Source organism: Mytilus edulis, chromosome 2 (assembly GCF_963676685.1).
Source record: "Mytilus edulis chromosome 2, xbMytEdul2.2, whole genome shotgun sequence".
NCBI lineage: Eukaryota > Metazoa > Mollusca > Bivalvia > Mytilida > Mytilidae > Mytilus > Mytilus edulis.
This window is the reverse complement of record NC_092345.1, coordinates 57283933-57305064: the sequence shown is the minus strand read 5'-3', so window position 1 is coordinate 57305064 and position 21132 is coordinate 57283933. Positions and strand designations below refer to the sequence as shown.

Below are 21132 nucleotides of genomic sequence, written 5' to 3'. Positions count from 1 at the left end.
CGTCTTAATTCTCGATAGTGATAATAAATTATAGAGATAAACAATTCAAATTAGTGAGAGTTCTTGACAATATAACTGGTGTACATATGTCATTGTTTGATCTTTGATAAGCTTCAAACTAGAATTTTCGGAAAGGGAACCAGACTTCGTATCCTGAGTGTCCTTTCAATGCAGGTTCTCAATTAGTCAAAAATAAATAATTAGATATTAAGTTTCCGTGAGCCAAAAAAAAAAAAAAACCCTAGAAAATACAAATATCAAAAATGTATGTTGCTTCTTAAAATAATATATTAGGAACAAAATGTCGGTCATCCTATTTTCAAAGTAAAAAGTTTCCAAAGAACTTGTTGATGCAAGGGCTATAAAGCTTAATCATGAAGGAATTTAAATTGTCAATAATTCAAATAAAACCCCAAATCAAAGAGCACTTTTACGGTTGAATGCACCATTAAGTTCTACAATATTCATTATACGTTTTTGGGTGGAGTTCATATCATATGAAGTGAAAAATTACTTAATTTTGTATTCGAGTTGAAAATGTCATTAATTTTTGTATGGGATGGTATAGTGTCAACATGATGAGAATTATAAATCATATTTAAAGGATATTATAATAACCCCACTTTTTCTAAATATGGCGTATTAAAATTCTGGGTTATATGTAATTTAAGTTTAGAAGCACTCGAAGCCTATTTAGTGAATTCAAACATATTGAAAAAGATGTAGTAAATATTTCATTATGAAGACCTCCATCAAATCACTAAGTTAGTTATGGTTGAATAATTAAGATTGAGATGTTTCAATTATTGTTTTCTGTTTTAAACTTCTGTACACTAGTATTCTTGGGGTCATAAAACTTTACCAAGTACTCGGAGTACAAAATTTGCGCTCAAAATATTAAATCCAGTATTTTCATTGGTTGAATTCCGATTCCGAGTACGACCATCGTACTCTCAATTGTTATAACCACAAGGCTTGGCTTTGCATAAGATCGTGTCTCACTGTACTGTTTATGAAGTTGTAAGAAATTTACTCCGAAGTACATCCACTGATTCCAGATTGCAGGTCGGCATGATTATATTTCAGTAGTTTCAGTCATTAATCTGAGCTTACTTTTAGTAACTGCAAGCACTCTTGTTGCGATACTGCTTATTGATATTTTAATTTTACTTGATTTTTGTTATCTAGTTTACCAGAGATCACCCCCAGTGTTTGGTGAGGTTTGTGTTGCTTATTCTTTAGTTTTCTATGTTGTGTCATGTGTACTATTGTTTGTCTGTTTGTCTTTTTCATTTTTAGCCATTGCGTTGTCAGTTTATTTTCGATTTATGACTGTCCCTATGGTATCTATCGCTCCTCTTTTACCGATATTTTGAGGTAGAGTGTGATTTCGTAGTCCACTGATCGAGATTAAAAGGGTTATAAAACCCTTATGACAAACGAAACAAGTTTTTTTGAAATCGCTACCCTTGTTACAGCGGATTGTAGATTGAAATGCGTAGATAAAAACCAAAAACCAGAAATGATGTCAATATATAATGTTATCTATAGGTAAAAGCGCAATACACGCTTCAAAGGATCTTGAAACTTTTTATAGACCTATGATGTCTTCTCTAAAAACTTTTATCATAGCACTTTCTGCTTTTATAGCTTGTAATACCGTTAATACTACACTTGTTTATGTTCAAAACAAATGGTCACGTCAAGATATATTTTTTTAGTTTTGTGAGGTTTGGTTTTTGTCTCTTTAATATACACCCCATTCTGTTCTATTCTCATGCATATCAATGGAAACTCTACGGTCTATAATTCAAATAATATTGCTTTTATACATTTCTCACAGAAGAATTTAGTTTTTTAGTAGCTTATGGGTTTCATTTAATCAAGTTTTGTGCATGATTTGAATTAAAGATATCAAAATACGTTACACAATATTAAAGCAATCATATCAAGTAAAAGAGAGAAATAAGACAATACGAATATAGAATATCCTAACATCTCCTTTTCCGCCCTCATTATATATACAGAAGGATAAAGAAATGACAAGAGTAACAACTGAAAAATTATCGAAAAGTTTATGATTTTGTGAAATTATATAAGTGGTGCTGGTATTAAAAATTATAACGCTCATTTTCATCATTCTAAAACGTCTTTTTTTTATTGTAGATAAATTTTTACACGAAAACAACCTGGGGCATAATATTTCTAGTATCGGCAATCCAAGATGACTTCGTTTTTGCTGCCACAACTTCACCACAAATAGAAACGACTTCCCCGTGGACTACAGAATTAACAACAGACCAGGCTAATATCACAATACAGACTGGAACTATAGCATCAGAACAAACTGTAACCACTGACGTTCCTACAACAACGGAACAGCGTACAGTCACCACACAAACTGCTGCTACAATATCAGATCAAACTTTTACAACCGACGTTTCTACAACAACAGAACAGGCTACAGTCACCTCACAGACTGATACTACAGCATCAGAACAAACTAGAACTACTGATGTTCCTACAACAACAGAACAGGTTACAGTTACAACTAAGACTGGTACTACGGCATCAGAACAAACTGTAACCACTGACGTTCCTACCACAACAGAACAGGTAACAGTCACATCACAGATTGGTACTACGGCATCAGAACAAACTGTAACCACTGACGTTCCTACCACAACCGAATATGTTACCGTCCCATCACAGACTGGTATTACAGCATCAGAACAAACTGGAACTACTGACGTTCCTACCACAACAGAACAGGCCACAGTCACCACACAGACTGGTACTACGGCATCAGAACAAACTATAAGCACTGAAGTTCCTACCACAACAGAACAGGTTACAACTACAACTAAGACTGGTACTACAGCATCAGAACAAACTGTTACCACTGACGTTCCTACCACAACAGAACAGGCTACAGTCACATCACAGACTGGTACTACGTCATCAGATCAAACAACCACTGAAGTACCAACTACAACTGTAGATCAAACAACCACTGAAGCTCAAACTACAACTGTAGATCAAACAACAACTGAAGCTCAAACTACAACCGTAGATCAAACAACCACTGAAGCTCAAACTACAACTGTAGTTCAAACAACCAAAGAAGCACAAACTTCAACTGTAGATCAAACAACAAATGAAGCTCAAACTACAACTGTAGATCAAACATCAACTGATGCTCCAACTACAACTGTAGATCAAACAACCACTCAGGCTGCAACTACAACTGTAGATCAAACAACAACTGATGCTCAAACTACAACTGTAAATCAAACAACCACTGAAGCTGCAACTACAACTGTAGATCAAACAACCACTGAATCAGCATCTACTACTGAAGATCAAACAACAACTGATGTTCCAACTACAACTGTAGATCAAACAACCACTGAAGCTGCAACTACAAGTGAAGATCAAACAACAACTGATGTTCCAACTACAACTGTAGATCAAACAACCACTGAAACTGCAACTACAACTGTAGATCAAACAACCACTGAAGCTGCAACTACAACTGTAGATCAAACAACCACCGAAGCTGCAACTACAATTGTAGATCAAACAACAACTGCAGCTGCAACTACAACTGTAGATCAAACAACCACTGATGTTCAAACTACAACCGTAGATCAAACAACCACTGCAGCTGCAACTACAACTGTTGATCAAACAACCACTGAAGCGGCAACTACAACTGTAGATCAAACAACAACTGATGCTGCAACTACAACCGTAGAACAAACAACAACTGAAGCTGCAACTACAACTATAGACCAAACAACCACTGAAACTGCAACTACAACTGTAGATCAAACATCCACTGAGTCTGCAACTACAACTGTAGATCAAACAACCACTGAAGCTCCAACTACAACCGTAGATCAAACAACCACTGCAGCTGCAACTACAACTGTTGATCAAACAACCACTGAAGCGACAACTACAACTGTAGATCAAACAACAACTGATGCTGCAACTACAACCGTAGAACAAACAACAACTGAAGCTGCAACTACAACTATAGACCAAACAACCACTGAAACTGCAACTACAACTGTAGATCAAACATCCACTGAGTCTGCAACTACAACTGTAGATCAAACAACAACTGAAGCTGCAACTACAACTGAAGATCAAACAACAACTGATGCCCCATCCACAACCGTAGATCAAACAACCACTGAAGCTGCAACTAGAACCGTAGATCAAACAACCACTGAAGCTCAAACTACAACTGTAGACCAAACAGACACTGAAGCTGCAACTACAACTGTAGATCAAACAACAACTCAAGATGCAACTACAACTGTAGATCAAACAACCACTGAAGCTGCAACTACAACTGTAGATCAAACAACAACTGCAGCTGCAACTACAACTGAAGATCCAACAACAACTGATGCTCCATCTACAACCATAGATCAAACAACCACTGAAGCTGCAACTACAACCGTAGATCAAACAACCACTGAAGCTCAAACTACAACTGTAGATCAAACAACCACTGAAGCTGCAACTACAACTGTAGATCAAACAACAACTGAAGCAGCAACTACAACTGTAGATCAAACAACCCCTGCAGCTGCAACTACAACTGTAGATCAAACAACCACTGATATTCAAACTACGACTGTAGATCAAACAACAACTGAAGCTCCAACTACAACCGTAGATCAAACAACCACTGCAGCTGCAACTACAACTGTTGATCAAACAACCACTGAAGCGGCAACTACAACTGTAGATCAAACAACCACTGATGCTGCAACTACAACCGTAGAACAAACAACAACTGAAGCTGAAACTACGACTATAGACCAAACAACCACTGAAACTGCAACTACAACTGTAGATCAAACATCCACTGAGTCTGTAACTACAACTGTAGATCAAACAACAACTGAAGCTGCAATTACAACTGTTGATCAAACAACCACTGAAGCGCCAACTACAACTGTAGATCAAACAACCACTGAAGCTGCAACTACAACTGTAGATCAAACAACAACTGAAGCTGCAACTACAACTGTAGATCTAACAACCACTGAAGCAGCAACTACAACCGTAGAACAAACAACAACTGAAACTGCAGCTACAACTGTAGATCAAAAAACCACTGAAGTTGCAACTACAACTGTATATCAAACAACCACTGATGTTCAAACTACGACTGTAGATCAAACAACCACTGAAACTGCAACTACAACTGTTGATCAAACAACCACTGAAGCTGCAACTACAACTGTAGATCAAACAACCACTGAAGCTGCAACTACAACCGTAGAACAAACAACAACTGAAGCTGCAACTACAGCTGAAGATCAAACAACAACTGATGTTCCATCTACAACCGTAGATCAAACAACCACTGAAGCTGCAACTACAATCGTAGATCAAACAACAACTGAAGCTGCAACTACAACTGTAGATCAAACAACCACTGAAGCTGCAACTACAACTGTAGATCAAACAACCACTGATGCTGCAACTACAACTGGCGACCAAACAAGCACTGAAGCTGCAACTACAACTGAAGATCAAACAACAACTGATGCTCCATCTACAACCGTAGATCAAACAACCACTGAAGCTGCAACTACAACTGTAGATCAAACAACCACTGAAGCAGCAACTACAACCGTAGAACAAACAACAACTGAAGCTGCAACTACAACTGTAGACCAAACAACCACTGAAGTTGCAACTACAACTGTAGATCAAACAACCACTGATGTTCAAACTACGACTGTAGATCAAAAAACCACTGAAGCTCCAACTACAACCGTAGGTCAAACAACCACTGCAGCTGCAACTACAACTGTTGATCAAACAACCACTGAAGCTGCAACTACAACTGTAGATCAAACAACCACTGAAGCTGCAACTACAACCGTAGAACAAACAACAACTGAAGCTGCAACTACAACTGAAGATCAAACAACAACTGATGCTCCATCTACAACCGTAGATCAAACAACCACTGAAGCTGCAACTACAACTGTAGATCAAACAACCACTGAAGCTGCAAGTACAACTGTAGTTCAAACAACCACTGATGCTGCAACTACAACTGGAGACGAAACAAGCACTGAAGCTGCAACTACAACTGTAGAACTAACAACAACTAAAGCTGCAACTACAACTGTAGATCAAACAACCACTGAAGCTGCAACATCAACTGTAGATCAAACAACAACTGAAGCTGCAATTACAACTGTAGATCAAACAACCACTGAATCAGCAACTACTACTGAAGATCAAACAACAACTGATGCTCCAACTACAACCGCAGATCAAACATCCAAAGGAGCTGCAACTACAACCGCTGACCAAACAACCACTGAAGCTCAAAATACAACTGTAGATCAAAGAACCACTGAAGCTTCAACTACAACTGTAGATCAAACAACCACTAAAGCTGCAACTACAACTGTAGATAGAACAACCACTGAAGCTGCAACTACAACTGTAGATCAAACAACCACTGAAGCTGCAACTACAACTGTAGATCAAACAACAACTGAAGCTGCAACTACAACTGAAGATCAAACAACCACTAAAGCTGCAACTACAACCGTAGAACAAACAATCACTGAAACTGCAACTACAACTGTAGATCAAACAACCACTGAGTCAGCAACTACTACTGGAGATCAAACAACAACTGATACCTCAAGTACAACTGAAGATCAAACAACAACTGAAGCTGCAACTACAACTGTAGATCAAACAACCACTGAAGCTGCAACTACAACCGTAGAACAAACAAAAACTGAAGCTGTAACTACAACTGAATATCAAACAACAACTGATGCTCCATCTACAACCGTAGATCAAACAACCACTGAAGCTGCAACTACAACCGTAGAACAAACAACAACTGAAGCTGTAACTACAACTGAATATCAAACAACAACTGATGCCCCATCTACAACCGTAGATCAAACAACCACTGAGGCTGCAACTACAACCGTAGATCAAACAACCACTGAAGCTGCAACTACAACCGTAGATCAAACAACCACTGAAGCTCAAACTACAACCGTAGATCAAACAACCACTGAAGCTGCAACTACAACTGTAGATCAAACAACAACTGAAGCTGCAACTACAACTGTAGATCAAACAACACCTGAAGCTGCAACTACAACTGAAGATCAAACAACAACTGATGCTCCATCTACAACCATAGATCAAACAACCACTGAAGCTGCAACTACAACCGTAGACCAAACAACCACTGAAGCTCAAACTACAACTGTAGATCAAACAACCACTGAAGCTGCAACTACAACTGTAGACCAAACAACCACTGAAGCATCAACTACAACTGTAGATCAAACAACAACGAAAGCTGCAACTACAACTGTAGATCAAACAACAACTGAAGCTGCAACTACAACTGTAGATCAAACAACAACTGAAGCTGCAACTACAACTGTAGATCAAACAACCACTGAAGCTGTAACTACAACTGTAGATCAAACAACAACTGAAGCTGCAACTACAACTGAATATCAAACAACAACTGATGCCCCATCTACAACCGTAGATCAAACAACCACTGAAGCTGCAACAACAACCGTAGATCAAACAACCACTGAAGCTCAAACTACAACTGTAGATCAAACAACACCTGAAGCTGCAACTACAACTGAAGATCAAACAACAACTGATGCTCCATCTACAACCATAGATCAAACAACCATTGAAGCTGCAACTACAACTGTAGACCAAACAACCACTGAAGCTCAAACTACAACTGTAGATCAAACAACCACTGAAGCTGCAACTACAACAGTAGATCAAACAACCACTGAAGCTCAAATTACAACTGTAGATCAAACAAGCACTGAAGCAGCAACTACAACCGTAGAACAAACAACAACTGAAGCTGCAACTACAACTGTAGATCAAACAACAACTAAAGCTGCAACTACAACTGTAGATCAAACAACAACTGAAGCTGCAACTACAAGTGAAGATCAAACAACCACTGAAGCTGCAACTACAACTGTAGATCAAACAACAACTGATGCCCCATCTACAACCGTAGATCAAACAACCACTGAAGCTGCAACTACAACTGAAGATCAAACAACAACTGATGCTCCATCTACAACCGTAGATCACACAACCACTGAAGCTGCAACTACAACCGTAGATCAAACAAAAACTGATGCTGCAACTACCACTGGAGACCAAACAAGCACTGAGTCAGCAACTACAACTGAAGATCAAACAACAACTGATGCTCCATCTACAACCGTAGATCAAACAACAACTGAAGCTCAAACTACAACTGTAGATCAAACAACCACTGAAGCTGCAACTACAACTGTAGATCAAACAACCACTGATGTTCAAACTACGACTGTAGATCAAAAAACCACTGAAGCTCCAACTACAACCGTAGATCAAACAACCACTGCAGCTGCAACTACAACTGTTGATCAAACAACCACTGAAGCTGCAACTACAACTGTAGATCAAACAACCACTGAATCAGCAACTACTACTGGAGATCAAACAACAACTGATACTCCAACTACAACTGAAGATCAAACAACAACTGAAGCTGCAACTACAACCGTAGATCAAACAAACACTGAAGCTCAAACTACAACTGTAGATCAAACAACACCTGAAGCTGCAACTACAACTGAAGATCAAACAACAACTTATGCTCCATCTACAACCATAGATCAAACAACCACTGAAGCTGCAACTACAACCGTAGACCAAACAACCACTGAACCTCAAACTACAACTGTAGATCAAACAACCACTGAAGCTGCAACTACAACTGTAGATCAAACAACACCTGAAGCAGCAACTACAACTGTAGATCAAACAACAACTAAAGCTGCAACTACAACTGTAGACCAAACAACAACTGAAGCTGCAACTACAACTGTAGATCAAACAACACCTGAAGCAGCAACTACAACTGTAGATCAAACAACAACTGAAGCTGCAACTACAACTGTAGATCAAACAACAACTGATGCTCCATCTATAACCGTAGATCAAACAACCACTGAAGCTCCAACTACAATCGAAGATCAAACAACCACTGAAGCTCAAATTACAACTGTAGATCAAACAAGCACTGAAGCAGCTACTACAACCGTAGAACAAACAACAACTGAAGCTGCAACTACAAGTGAAGATCAAACAACAACTGATGCTCCATCTACAACCGTAGATCAAACAACCACTGAAGCTGCAACTACAACCGAAGATCAAACAACCACTGAAGCTCAAATTACAACTGTAGATCAAACAACCACTGAAGCTGCAACTACAACTGTAGATCAAACAAAAACTGAAGCTCAAACTACAACTGTAGATCAAACAACAACTGATGCCCCATCTACAACCGTAGATCAAACAACCACTGCAGCCGCAACTACAACTGTTGATCAAACAACCACAGAAGCTGCAACTACAACTGTAGATCAAACTGTTACCACTGAAGCTGCAACTACAACCGTAGAACAAACAACAACTGAAGCTGCAACTACAACTGTAGATCAAACAACAACTGAAGCTGCAACTACAACTGAAGATCAAACAACAACTGATGCTCCATCTACAACCGTAGATCAAACAACCACTGAAGCTGCAACTACAATCGTAGATCAAACAACAACTGAAGCTGCAACTACAACTGTAGATCAAACAACCACTGATGCTGCAACTACAACCGTAGATCAAACAAACACTGCAGCTGCAACTTCAACTGTGGATCAAACAACCAGTGAAGCTGCAATTACAACCATAGAACAAACAACAACTGAAGCTGCAACTACAACTGTAGACCAAACAACCACTGAAGCTGCAACTACAACTGTAGATCTAACAACAACTAAAGCTGCAACTACAACTGTAGATCAAACAACCACTGAAGCTGCAACATCAACTGTAGATGAAAGAACAACCGAAGCTTCAATTACAACTGAAGATCAAACAAACATTGAAACTGCAACTACAACTGTAGATCAAACAATCACTGAATCAGCAACTACAACTGAAGATCAAACAACAACTGATGCTCCAACTACAACCACAGATCAAACATCCACAGGAGCTGCAACTACAACTGTAGATAGAACAACCACTGAAGCTCCAACTACAACTGTAGATCAAACAACCACTGAAGCTGCAACTACAACTGTAGATCAAACAACAACTGATGCTCAAACTACAAATGTAGATCAAACAACCACTGAAACTGCAACTACAACTGTAGATCAAACAACCACTGAATCAGCAACTGCCACTGAAAATCAAACAACAAGTGATGCTCCAACTACAACCGCAGATCAAACATCCACAGGAGCTGCAACTACAACCGTAGACCAAACAACCACTGAAGCTCAAACTACAACTGTAGATCAAACAACCACTGATGCTCAAACTACAACTGTAAAAGGAACAACTACTGAAGCTGCAACTCCAACCGTAGATCAAACAACCACTGAAGCTGCAACTACAACCGTAGATCAAACAACCCCTGAAGCTCAAACTACAACTGTAGATCAAACAACCACTGAAGTTGCAACTACAACTGTAGATCAAACAACCACTGAAGCTGCAACTACAACTGTAGGTCAAACAACCACTGAAGCTGCAACTACAACCGTAGATCAAACAACCACTGAAGCTCAAACTACAACTGTAGATCAAACAACAACTGAAGCTATAACTACAACTGAAGATCAAACAACAACTGATGCTCCATCTACAACCGTAGATCAAACAACAACTGAAGCCGCATCTTCAACCGTAGATCAAACAACCACTGAAGCTCAAACTACAACTGTAGATCAAACAACCACTGAAGCTCAAACTACAACTGTAGATCAAACAACCACTGAAGCTGCAACTACAACTGTAAATCAAACAACAACTGAAGCAGCAACTACAACCGTAGAACAAACAACAACTGAAGCTGCAACTACAACTATAGATCAAACAACCACTGAAGCTTCAACTACAACTGTAGATCAAACAACCACTGATGCTCAAACTACGACTGTGGATCAAACAACCACTGAAGCTCCAACTACAACCGTAGATCAAACAACCACTGCAGCTGCAACTACAACGTTTGATCAAACAACTACTGAAGCTGCAAATACAACTGAAGATCAAACAACCACTGAAGCTGCAACTACAACTGAAGATCAAACAACAACAGATGCTCCAACTACAATTTTAGATCAAACAACCACTGAAGTTGCAACTACAACTGTAGATCAAACAACCATTGAAGCTGAAACTACAACCGTAGAACATACAACCACTGAAGCTGCAACTACAGCTGTAGATCAAACAACCACTGAAGCTGCAACTACAACTGTAGATCAAACAACCACTGAGGCTGCAACTACAACTGAAGATCAAACAACAACTGATGCTCAATCTACAACAGAAGATCAAACAACAACTGAAACTGCAATTACAACTGAAGATCAAACAACAACTGAAACTGCAATTACAACTGAAGATCAAACAACAACTGATGCTCCAACTATAACTGTAGATCAAACAACCACTGAAGCTGCAACTACAACTGTAGATAAAATAACCACTGAAGCTTCAACAACAACCGTAGATCAAACAACCACTGAAGCTGCAACTTCAACTGAAGATCAAACAACCACTGCAGCTGCAACTACAACCGAAGATCAAACAACAACTGATGCTCCATCTACAACCGTAGATCAAACAACTACTGAAGCAGCAACTACAACCGTAGAACAAACAAACACTGAAGCTGCAACTACAACTGTAGATCAAACAACCACTGAAGCTGCAACTACAACTGAAGATCAAACAACAACTGATGCTCCATCTACAACCGTAGATCAAACAACCACTGAAGCTCAAACTACAACCGTAGATCAAACAACCACTAAAGCTGCAGGTACAACTGTAGATCAAACAACCACTGAAGCTGCAACTACAACTGTAGAACATACAACCACTGAAGCTGTAACTACAACTGTAGATCAAACAACCACTGATGATCCATCTACAACCGTAGATCAAACAACCACTGAAGCTGCAACTACAACTGAAGATCAAACAACCACCGACGCTCCAACTACAACTGTAGAACAAACGTCATTATTAGATCAAACAACCACTGAAGCTCAGATTACAACGACAGAACAAACGACCAGTGAATCTCAAACTCACACTTCGCAAGTTCCTACCACTAACTTTCCTACCACAACAGAACAGGTTACAGTCACATCACAGACTGGTATTACAGTATCACAACAAACTGTAAATACTAACGTTCCTACCATAACAGAACAGGCTACAGTCACATCACAGACTGGTACTACGGCATCAGAACAAACTGTAACTACTGACGTTCCTTCCACAACAGAACAGGCTACAATCACCACACAGACTGGTACTACGGCATCAGAACAAACTGTAACTACTGACGTTCCTACCACAACACAGACTAGTATTTCAGCATCTAAAGAAACCTTTACAACTGAAGTTCCTACCACAACACAACAGGGTACATTCACATCACAGACTGGTACTACGGCATCTGAGGAAACTGTTACCACGGAAGTACCTACCACAACAGAACAGGGTACATTCACATCACAGACTGGAACTATTGCATCAGAACAAACTGTAACTACTGACGTTCCTACAACAACAGATAAGGCTACAATCACCACACAGAATGGTACTACAACAGCAGAACAAACTGTTACCACTGAAGTTCCTACCACAACAGAACAGGCTACAATCACAACACGGGCTGGTACTACAACATTAGAACAAACTGTAACCACTGAAGTTCCCTCCACAACAGAACAGGTTACAATCACAACACGGGCTGGTACTACAACATCAGAACAACCTGTAACCACTGAAGTTCCTTCCACAACAGAACAGGTTACAACTAAGACTGGTACTACAGCATCAGAACAAACTGTAACCACTGACGTTCCTACCACAACAGAACAGGTTACAGTCACATCACAGACTGGTACTACAGCATCAGAACAAACTGTAACCACTGACGTTCCTACCACAACAGAACAGGTTACAGTCACATCACAGACTAGTACTACAGCATCAGAACAAACTGTAACCCCTGACGTTCCTACCACAACAGAACAGGTTACAGTCACATCACAGACTGGTACTACAGCATCAGAACAAACTGTAAACACTGACGTTCCTACCACAACAGAACAGGCCACAGTCACCACACAGACTGGTACTACAACACCACAACAAACTGTTACCTCTGACGTTCCTACCACAACAGAACAGGTTACAGTCACATCACAGACTGGTACTACAGCATCAGAACAAACTGTAACCACTGACGTTCCTACCACAACAGAACAGGTTACAGTCACATCACAGACTGGTACTACAACATCACAAGAAACTGTTACCTCTGAAGTTCCTTCCATAACAGAACAGGTTACAACTACAATTAAGACTGGGACTATAGCATCAGAACAAACTGTTACCACTAACGTTCCTACCACAACAGAACAGGTTACAGTCACATCACAGACTGGTACTACAACATCACAAGAAACTGTTACCTCTGAAGTTCCTTCCACAACAGAACAGGTTACAACTACATTTAAGACTGGGACTACAGCATCAGAACAAACTGTTAACACTGAAGTTCCTCCCACAACTGAACAGGTTACAACTAAAACTAAGACTGGCACTACATCATCAGAACAAACTGTTACCTCTGAAGTTCCTTCCACAACAAAACAGGTTACAACTACAACTAATACTGGGACTACAGCATCAGAACAAACTGTAAGCACTGAAGTTCCTTCCACAACAAAACAGGCCACAGTCACAGCAAGGACTGGAACAACAGGCATCTCCACATTAACTGAGCAACTGACAACCATAGGAATTCCCACTACAACTAAGCAACGAACCACTAAAGTAATTCACACTTCAACTGAGAAACTGACAACTCCAGGAATTCCCATAACTACTGAGCAGGTAACCACTTCAGGAATTCCTACTACAACTGATCAACTAACGACTACAGGAATTCGCCCTACAACCGAGCAACTGACCACTACAGGAATTCCAACTACAACTGATCAAGTAACCACTTCAGGAATTCCTACCACAACTGAGCAACTGACAACTCAAATAATTCCCACTACAACTGAGCAAGTAACCACTACAGGAATTCACACTTCAACTGAGCGACTGACAACTACAGGAATTCCAACAACAACTGAGCAGGTATCCACTTCAGGAATTTCAACTTCAACCGAGCAACTAACCACTACAGAAATTCCCACTACAACTGAGCACATGACAACTCCAGGAATCCCCACAACAACTGAACAACTGACAACTCCAGTAATCCCTACAACAACTGAGCAAGTAACCACTTCGGGAATTCCCACTTCAACTGTAGAACAGACTACAATGATGACTACTGAAGCAACAACAGTTAGTACAAATGCAACAGGGGTCTCTTTCCGAGTAACATTTGCAGACGATACAGCTTCTGATCCTACTGTGTATAACAACCCAGCTTCTACAGAATATCAGAACCTTTTGTCAGGGGTAAGTTAAATATTACAATTTGTATCTGCCAAACGAGTTGTACGATTTCAAGTCTAAACACCTGTGTGTTCCTCATTCAAATTCATTTATAGTCCGGCAGTCAATTTCAAAACCGCAGACATTAACATTGATGTAACACTTTTTTTACAAATGTGTGAGCACCGAAATACTATGAGCTTTATAAATTCACAAAGTGGAATTATTTAAAAGATAGGCGAAAGATACCAAATGGATATTCAAACTCATTAGTTGAAAACAAACTGACAACGCCATGGCAAACAAAAAAGACAAATGATCAAAGACAAACAACAACATACACAACACAGCATACAAAACTTTGTCGTGTTGCTCATGTAAATACATACTTGTATATATTATTGTGGATTTAAATGTAAGTACATACTTGTATATATTATTGTGGATTTAAATGTAAGTACATACTTGTATATATTATTGTGGATTTAAATGTTAGTACATACTTGTATATATTATTGTGGATTTAAATGATGGTTGAGCCGCACAATGAACACATGCTGTTTATACATCATTGGCTATCAAATTTGGGGGCTATGATCGTTCTTCATGAAAGTACATCAAGAGTAGCGCTTCGGACGAACGAAATTAAATTAGTTTGATTTTTATTTTATGTCTGTTTTGTGTTCAATTGGGAATTTCAACCAAACGATTCTTAATCTGCCTCCACTGTACAGAAGTCCCGAATTACGTTAGCCCTTACGAACAACTTTTTATCCCTAGGGCGGAAACCTATTTTATGTTAGCCCTATAAAATAAACCATCGTTTTGCTACTTAATTCTCAAATCTAAAAATATGTGTACATTATTTTTCTAGCTTGAAGATATTTTCAAGTCGGAACCAGGATATGCTGGAGTATCAATTCTGAATACAAGGTAAAGATTGACAATTTTTGTTGGAATTTGAGCATTTATATGTTTTATTGCAATCAGTATAAGAGAGTAATATGTCATTTGATCTGTAAGGACAGAACATGTATATAAAACTTTGAATTGTTCGAAATACTAAGTATTTTCTACACACGTACATGTATGACCTCAGCTTTATTTGGCAAAACGTTTTGGAAATTTTGGAGCTCAGTGCTCTTCAGTTTCATCTTTTATTTAGTCTTTTATCTTTTTTATAAGTCTTTTGTTAACAAAATGTGTGTCTTACGTATATAGATATGAGCCTAGCCTATTATTTTCTCGAGATTATTTTCTGTTTTTTTTTTTTTTTTGTTCATCTTGTCTCACCTGAATTGTTACATTTTTTTCATTTCCAGTGTTGTAAATGGAACAATTTTTGTGGATTTTCGTGTGAAAACTAACAATACTGTAAACACATCTCCACAAGGAGCTTATGGACAAACATTACTGACATCCATTAAGAACAATGGCGGACTCTCTTTAGGTGGCAATGTCAAGCCGATACAGTCACCTCCTACTGTATTGGTTACCGATACAGGAGCACAAACAGTTGAAGGTATACTTTTCTTACACAAGCTTTTTACGGTAGTCGTATTTTCGTAAATTAACCATTATCTCAGAGACACGTGCAATCGAAATTATGGAGCAAAAAATGAAATACACATGAAATACACATGTACATTGAAGACCCATTGGTGGCCTTCGGCTGTTGTCTACTCTATGGTCGGGTGGATGTCTCTTTTGACACAGTCCCCATTTCCTTTCTCAATTTTGCATGTAAATAATTTTATGAATTTAGCCTAGCGATTTTACAATCACCGCGCAAAGGTGTGTTTGGTCAGTAAGTTTCTGCTTCAGACATGTATACCTATTTATCTCGATATTTTACAAATCTATATAAAATTATCAAAATGTCATTTAGTACTACACACATTTAATGATACATTTTTCATAAATCATTGCAAGTTTTAGATGGTTTAATGTTGTAAAATTTTGCATTGATAGACATTTATAGGAACAATGATTAATTTGCCTTTCTTCGAGTATACAAAGTATGGGAACGGAACTGTACGGTTTAACTATGTTTTTTGTCATTCTGAAGTTTATAGAGCGGGGCTCCGGGTACAAGTTGATTTGATTTTGCAAACCTGTTACTATAAAAAAAAAACCATATAAAACTTGCAATAATATATATGTTTGAAGACTCTTCAATCTTCAAATATGATAGTTTTGGATGTTGGCAGTGTGCATGACACAACTACAAGTGCAAGTGGTTTTACATCTTAAAAACAAACTAGTAACACTAATTTTAATGTACACACGTATTCCTCCTTCCTTTCACAGATTGCTGTATTTTACTGTTCACTGAAAATTATTTAAATGCGATATAATATCACTAAAATAATTGTTATCGAATAATATGTTTAATTGGTTTCACTCTTGTTTGTAATGATACTTGACGGATAGAGAGATGTGAAAGAGATAATCAAGTTCATAAGTATTAAACGAAATGATAGTGACATGGCAAATAACGAAAAACGAAAAAAAAAAGGATAAGTAGCAATGCACAAAAAAACAACAAACAAAATTAAAAACTGAACAACACGAACTTAATCAAATTCCGGGGGTTATCTAGTCTTGAATATACAAATACTGAAATAGGGGGATGTGGTATGAGACTTTGAGATTCAGACAACTACCCACCAGAATTGAATGAAATGGATGAGTATCAACTTTAGGTGTTGTTAATAAGACTTAGTCTAGCAGTTTTATAACTAGTATTTTTCCCTTACAGTTCCACTTGATGACGCATGTTTTCTCTATGACCATCAGAAGACTTGTTTAAATGAAGGAAAATGTTTCGTTAATGGAAATAATAAACCGGAATGCAGGTACTTATACAAATCTTTACTTTGATTTGTCAATTATGACGCCCAAAGTAGCACAGCATTACATGTATAATAAAAGTGTAAAAATAATTATGATATATTTTCTGTTTATTGAAGAACGATATTTTAAAGAATACAAATGTGTTGAAAGGGAGACAACAATCACACTTGTGATCAGATCAAACTTTTCGGTACATCTGTAAATATTTGATTGATTGATTGATGTTTAATGCCACTTTCGGCACATTTGTGTTATTTCGTGGCGGTAAGTTTTTATTGGCGGAGGAAACTGGAATTTCCGGAGAGAATTACTTCGGTAGGAAAGAACTTACAACTTACAACCTCATTGGAAATCCTTTGAACTCTTCATACTATTTTACAGGTGTACAACAGCTTACACAGGTAATAACTGTCAGACTGCAGCAGCAACTGATGATGACTTGTTGAAAATACTTGTTCCAGTAGCTGCAATAGCCGGATTGTTGTTTGTTATTGCAATATGTTGTTGTTGCTGGTTCCTCTGTGCAAGACGGAAGAAATGGGAACCAGAAAAAGACGAAGAATCAAATTCTGATATGTGAGTTCTCGATCTTAAAAAAAATATTCATTTTATTTCAAAACGAGTTCCCAGTGATATTGTTGAAATATTATTTTAGTGTTTACTAAGATATACTATTAACATCAAATATCTTGTAAAATATAATTCATTTATTTAAACAAAACGCTAAAAATAAGTTTGTATGAATATTTGTATTTCGTGTGTTCTCAACATGAAGTAAAATCTAAGAGAATCGTTTTAAATTCTACTGTTTATTATTACTTATAAACCTGATTTACCATGAATTAAAAAAATGAATCTTATAATACAAAAATGGTTAAGTAAAATAGATTCTTACTTTAATTACATTATCTTTAAAGGAACACTGATTATCAAATTTCCATAAATGATGTATAATAGTAAATAAAGATGCATGAAAATAAAACACTTTTTATCCAACCAAACAATATAATATATGTTATAAGTATCAAATATATCGGCACAGAGTAACCATAACAAATCATGCAAGAAAAGTTCCATGACTCATGGCTACAGTCTGTCAACGATGAAATAAACAGAGCAAATGAAACAAATAGTAATCTACTAGTTCTCAGAATAACAAGGCTCCGTGTTAAAGACCGTTCTTTGACCGATAATGGTTTACTTTTATGAATTGTGACTTGGAAGGAGAGTTGTCTCATTTGCACTCATACAACATCTTCTTATATCTATGTAAAAAAAGTCAGTGGTTAAGAAAATCATGACCAAAGAACATTGTATGTACATGATTGTTCTGTAGATGTTTTGTAACACTTATTTTTACTTAAACTTTCGTTTTATTTTTAATTCAGGTCAATGGAGAATCCATTTGCTGGTGTATTCCTACCAAGACTCATTCCAGATTATATGAGATATCAAGGTTCACCTTTCGGGTTAGATGAATGTGGTGCATCACCTATAGGTCTCGGTAAGTCATTTTGGTTTTCTTTCATTTGCATTTCGAAAGAGAAAAAAAAACATGCTTTGTTTTTCTTGATATACTCTTCTGTTAAATTGAACATTTGTTGATTGAAAGTCTCCAAAAGGCCACTAGTTTCACTATTGAAATTTAAAAAAAAAAATAAAAAAAATAGCATCTTCAAATTACCACCTATAATAACAACACAGATAGCTTTACCTCTAACAAAATCTAGATCAATACATCCATACATCAGTCCAGTATATGGTATTTTATTTCTACAACCAGAACAATAACTTTGGAGTTGGCCAGAATCATTCATTTTATGAAACTTGATCACCATTTGCACAGATAGGAAAACTTTGATATGACAAAATTATATTTACTTTGTAGGAGATAACAAGGATCAAGATATGTCTTTATGGGAGATGCATCTTAATGATGAAATTCGACGAGCATGAAAACGGCTAAGTTGGCACATATAGATAATGGAATGTAATGGGCTCGTGCCCTACCCTTGCTTCCTGTGCCCTACCCCGAATCAAGGTGTAGGGCACAGTTTTGCCAACTACGACAGGGTTTTAGCTACAACCCGAAAATCAAAGCAATCGACAATCTAACAACAGCAAAGATATACAGAACACTTTTCACTAATAACTCAGACAATCTAACAACAGCAAAGATATACAGAACACTTATAACTCAGAATCAGCAACTCGGACTATTTATTTCTGTGGCCAGTATGTTTAATAGAAATCAGTAATCTGACTGTGCGATGCTTAATGATTTAAAATTGAATACTGGTAATGTATTCAGTGGAAGATATTTCGGTTTTATTTACTATATATATTTGTGTGATATTGTATACCAAAGACTCTGATACTGCGAATGTGCTGGTCACATATACATGTAACTGCATGTATTTTAGATAAAATTCCTAAGACACTGCCAAAAATCTTAAAAACCATTTATAAGAACGGCACAACTGTTTTTCGTTGTACAAAGAACTAGGCGATAACCATGGAAGCCGTTTAAGTGACGGAATGACTGAAGAAAAACATTCACAAGAAGTAGAAATGCTCATGGCAATTACTGTGGAAGTAGAAGAATATAATATGATCTGAATCATTGTTCCTAAAGATGAAATGGAAAATCAAGGAATACGGGTTGTTTCAAACATTAACCAATGCAATATGTTACAGGTTTTAAAGTTTAAATTCCAATATTGATCATTCATTTTGGTATTTGACTTTAACAATGTGTAATGAAATATGAAAAGTTCAGTCATATTTCAAACGTTAAGATAATTTTGTAAGAGAAATCTATATTAGCTGTGTGGAATAGCTTTAAAAATTATTGATATTATTTATTTATTGTTTTTGTATAAATTATATTTTTATATCCTTCGTAAATTATGTATGAAGACCATATGAAATACTACTGCTTGGAAACATATAAAACAAAACGATGGATCTATCGTAATATGTTACCGGTTTGCAATTTACATGGTCTTCAATTTTCAGTGTTCAATGCGCTGGTCGCATAAAAGTATTATACATATATTTTTTTTTAATTAAAAAATCAAACATGATATTTTTTTTTTGGTATTTTTTACATGTTCATATTACAAGCTATGATAAAAAATCTCATGGCAATCAAACCACACCTTTATATATATAAGCTGTTTTTCGTGTGTATAATTTGTATACGTCTGTATTTAACATCTGCTGAACACATTCGTATTAAAAGGGTTCTCAAAGAGGGGCGAACGATAACAGAGGGGCATTAAAACTTCTAAATCGAAAATAAACTGACAACGCCATGGCCCATAAAGAAAAAGACAAACAACAAAATTACACAAAAAACAACGTAGAAAAATAATGACGAAGTAACACGAACCCCACCAAAAACTGTGGGTGATCTCAGGATAAACAGAGCATGCTCCACACGTGGCATCCGTCGTGTTTTTCATGTTACACACCCGGTAATAAGTCTTATTTGGTAAGTCAAAGTCGTGAAAAGAAGTCTCGACATGAGGAACACATCCGCTATCATCTGTGAAACGGATATTCCATAACGGTCAACCAACTCGTTAGGGCGTACGTAAATTTACGATGGGATGATTTCAACTTCACCATTTGGAACTCTTGGTTTATAGCTTTATTGTGAACAGT

General features: G+C 37.4%; 1 protein-coding gene across 1 annotated transcript in view; it reads left to right on the top strand.

Annotated features, from left to right (window-relative positions):
* The window catches only part of LOC139512489 (platelet binding protein GspB-like), a 28032-nt gene extending 8416 nt beyond the window's left edge, over window positions 1–19616 (top strand). The window contains exons 2-8 of the mRNA XM_071300127.1: window positions 2167–14631; window positions 15482–15540; window positions 15930–16129; window positions 17369–17465; window positions 17845–18039; window positions 18852–18967; window positions 19352–19616. Of these exons, the coding sequence (XP_071156228.1) occupies window positions 2167–14631; window positions 15482–15540; window positions 15930–16129; window positions 17369–17465; window positions 17845–18039; window positions 18852–18967; window positions 19352–19419 (13200 nt within the window). The 3' untranslated portion in view covers window positions 19420–19616. The remainder of the gene's footprint in view (window positions 1–2166; window positions 14632–15481; window positions 15541–15929; window positions 16130–17368; window positions 17466–17844; window positions 18040–18851; window positions 18968–19351) is intronic.
* Window positions 19617–21132: the final 1516 nt, after the last annotated feature.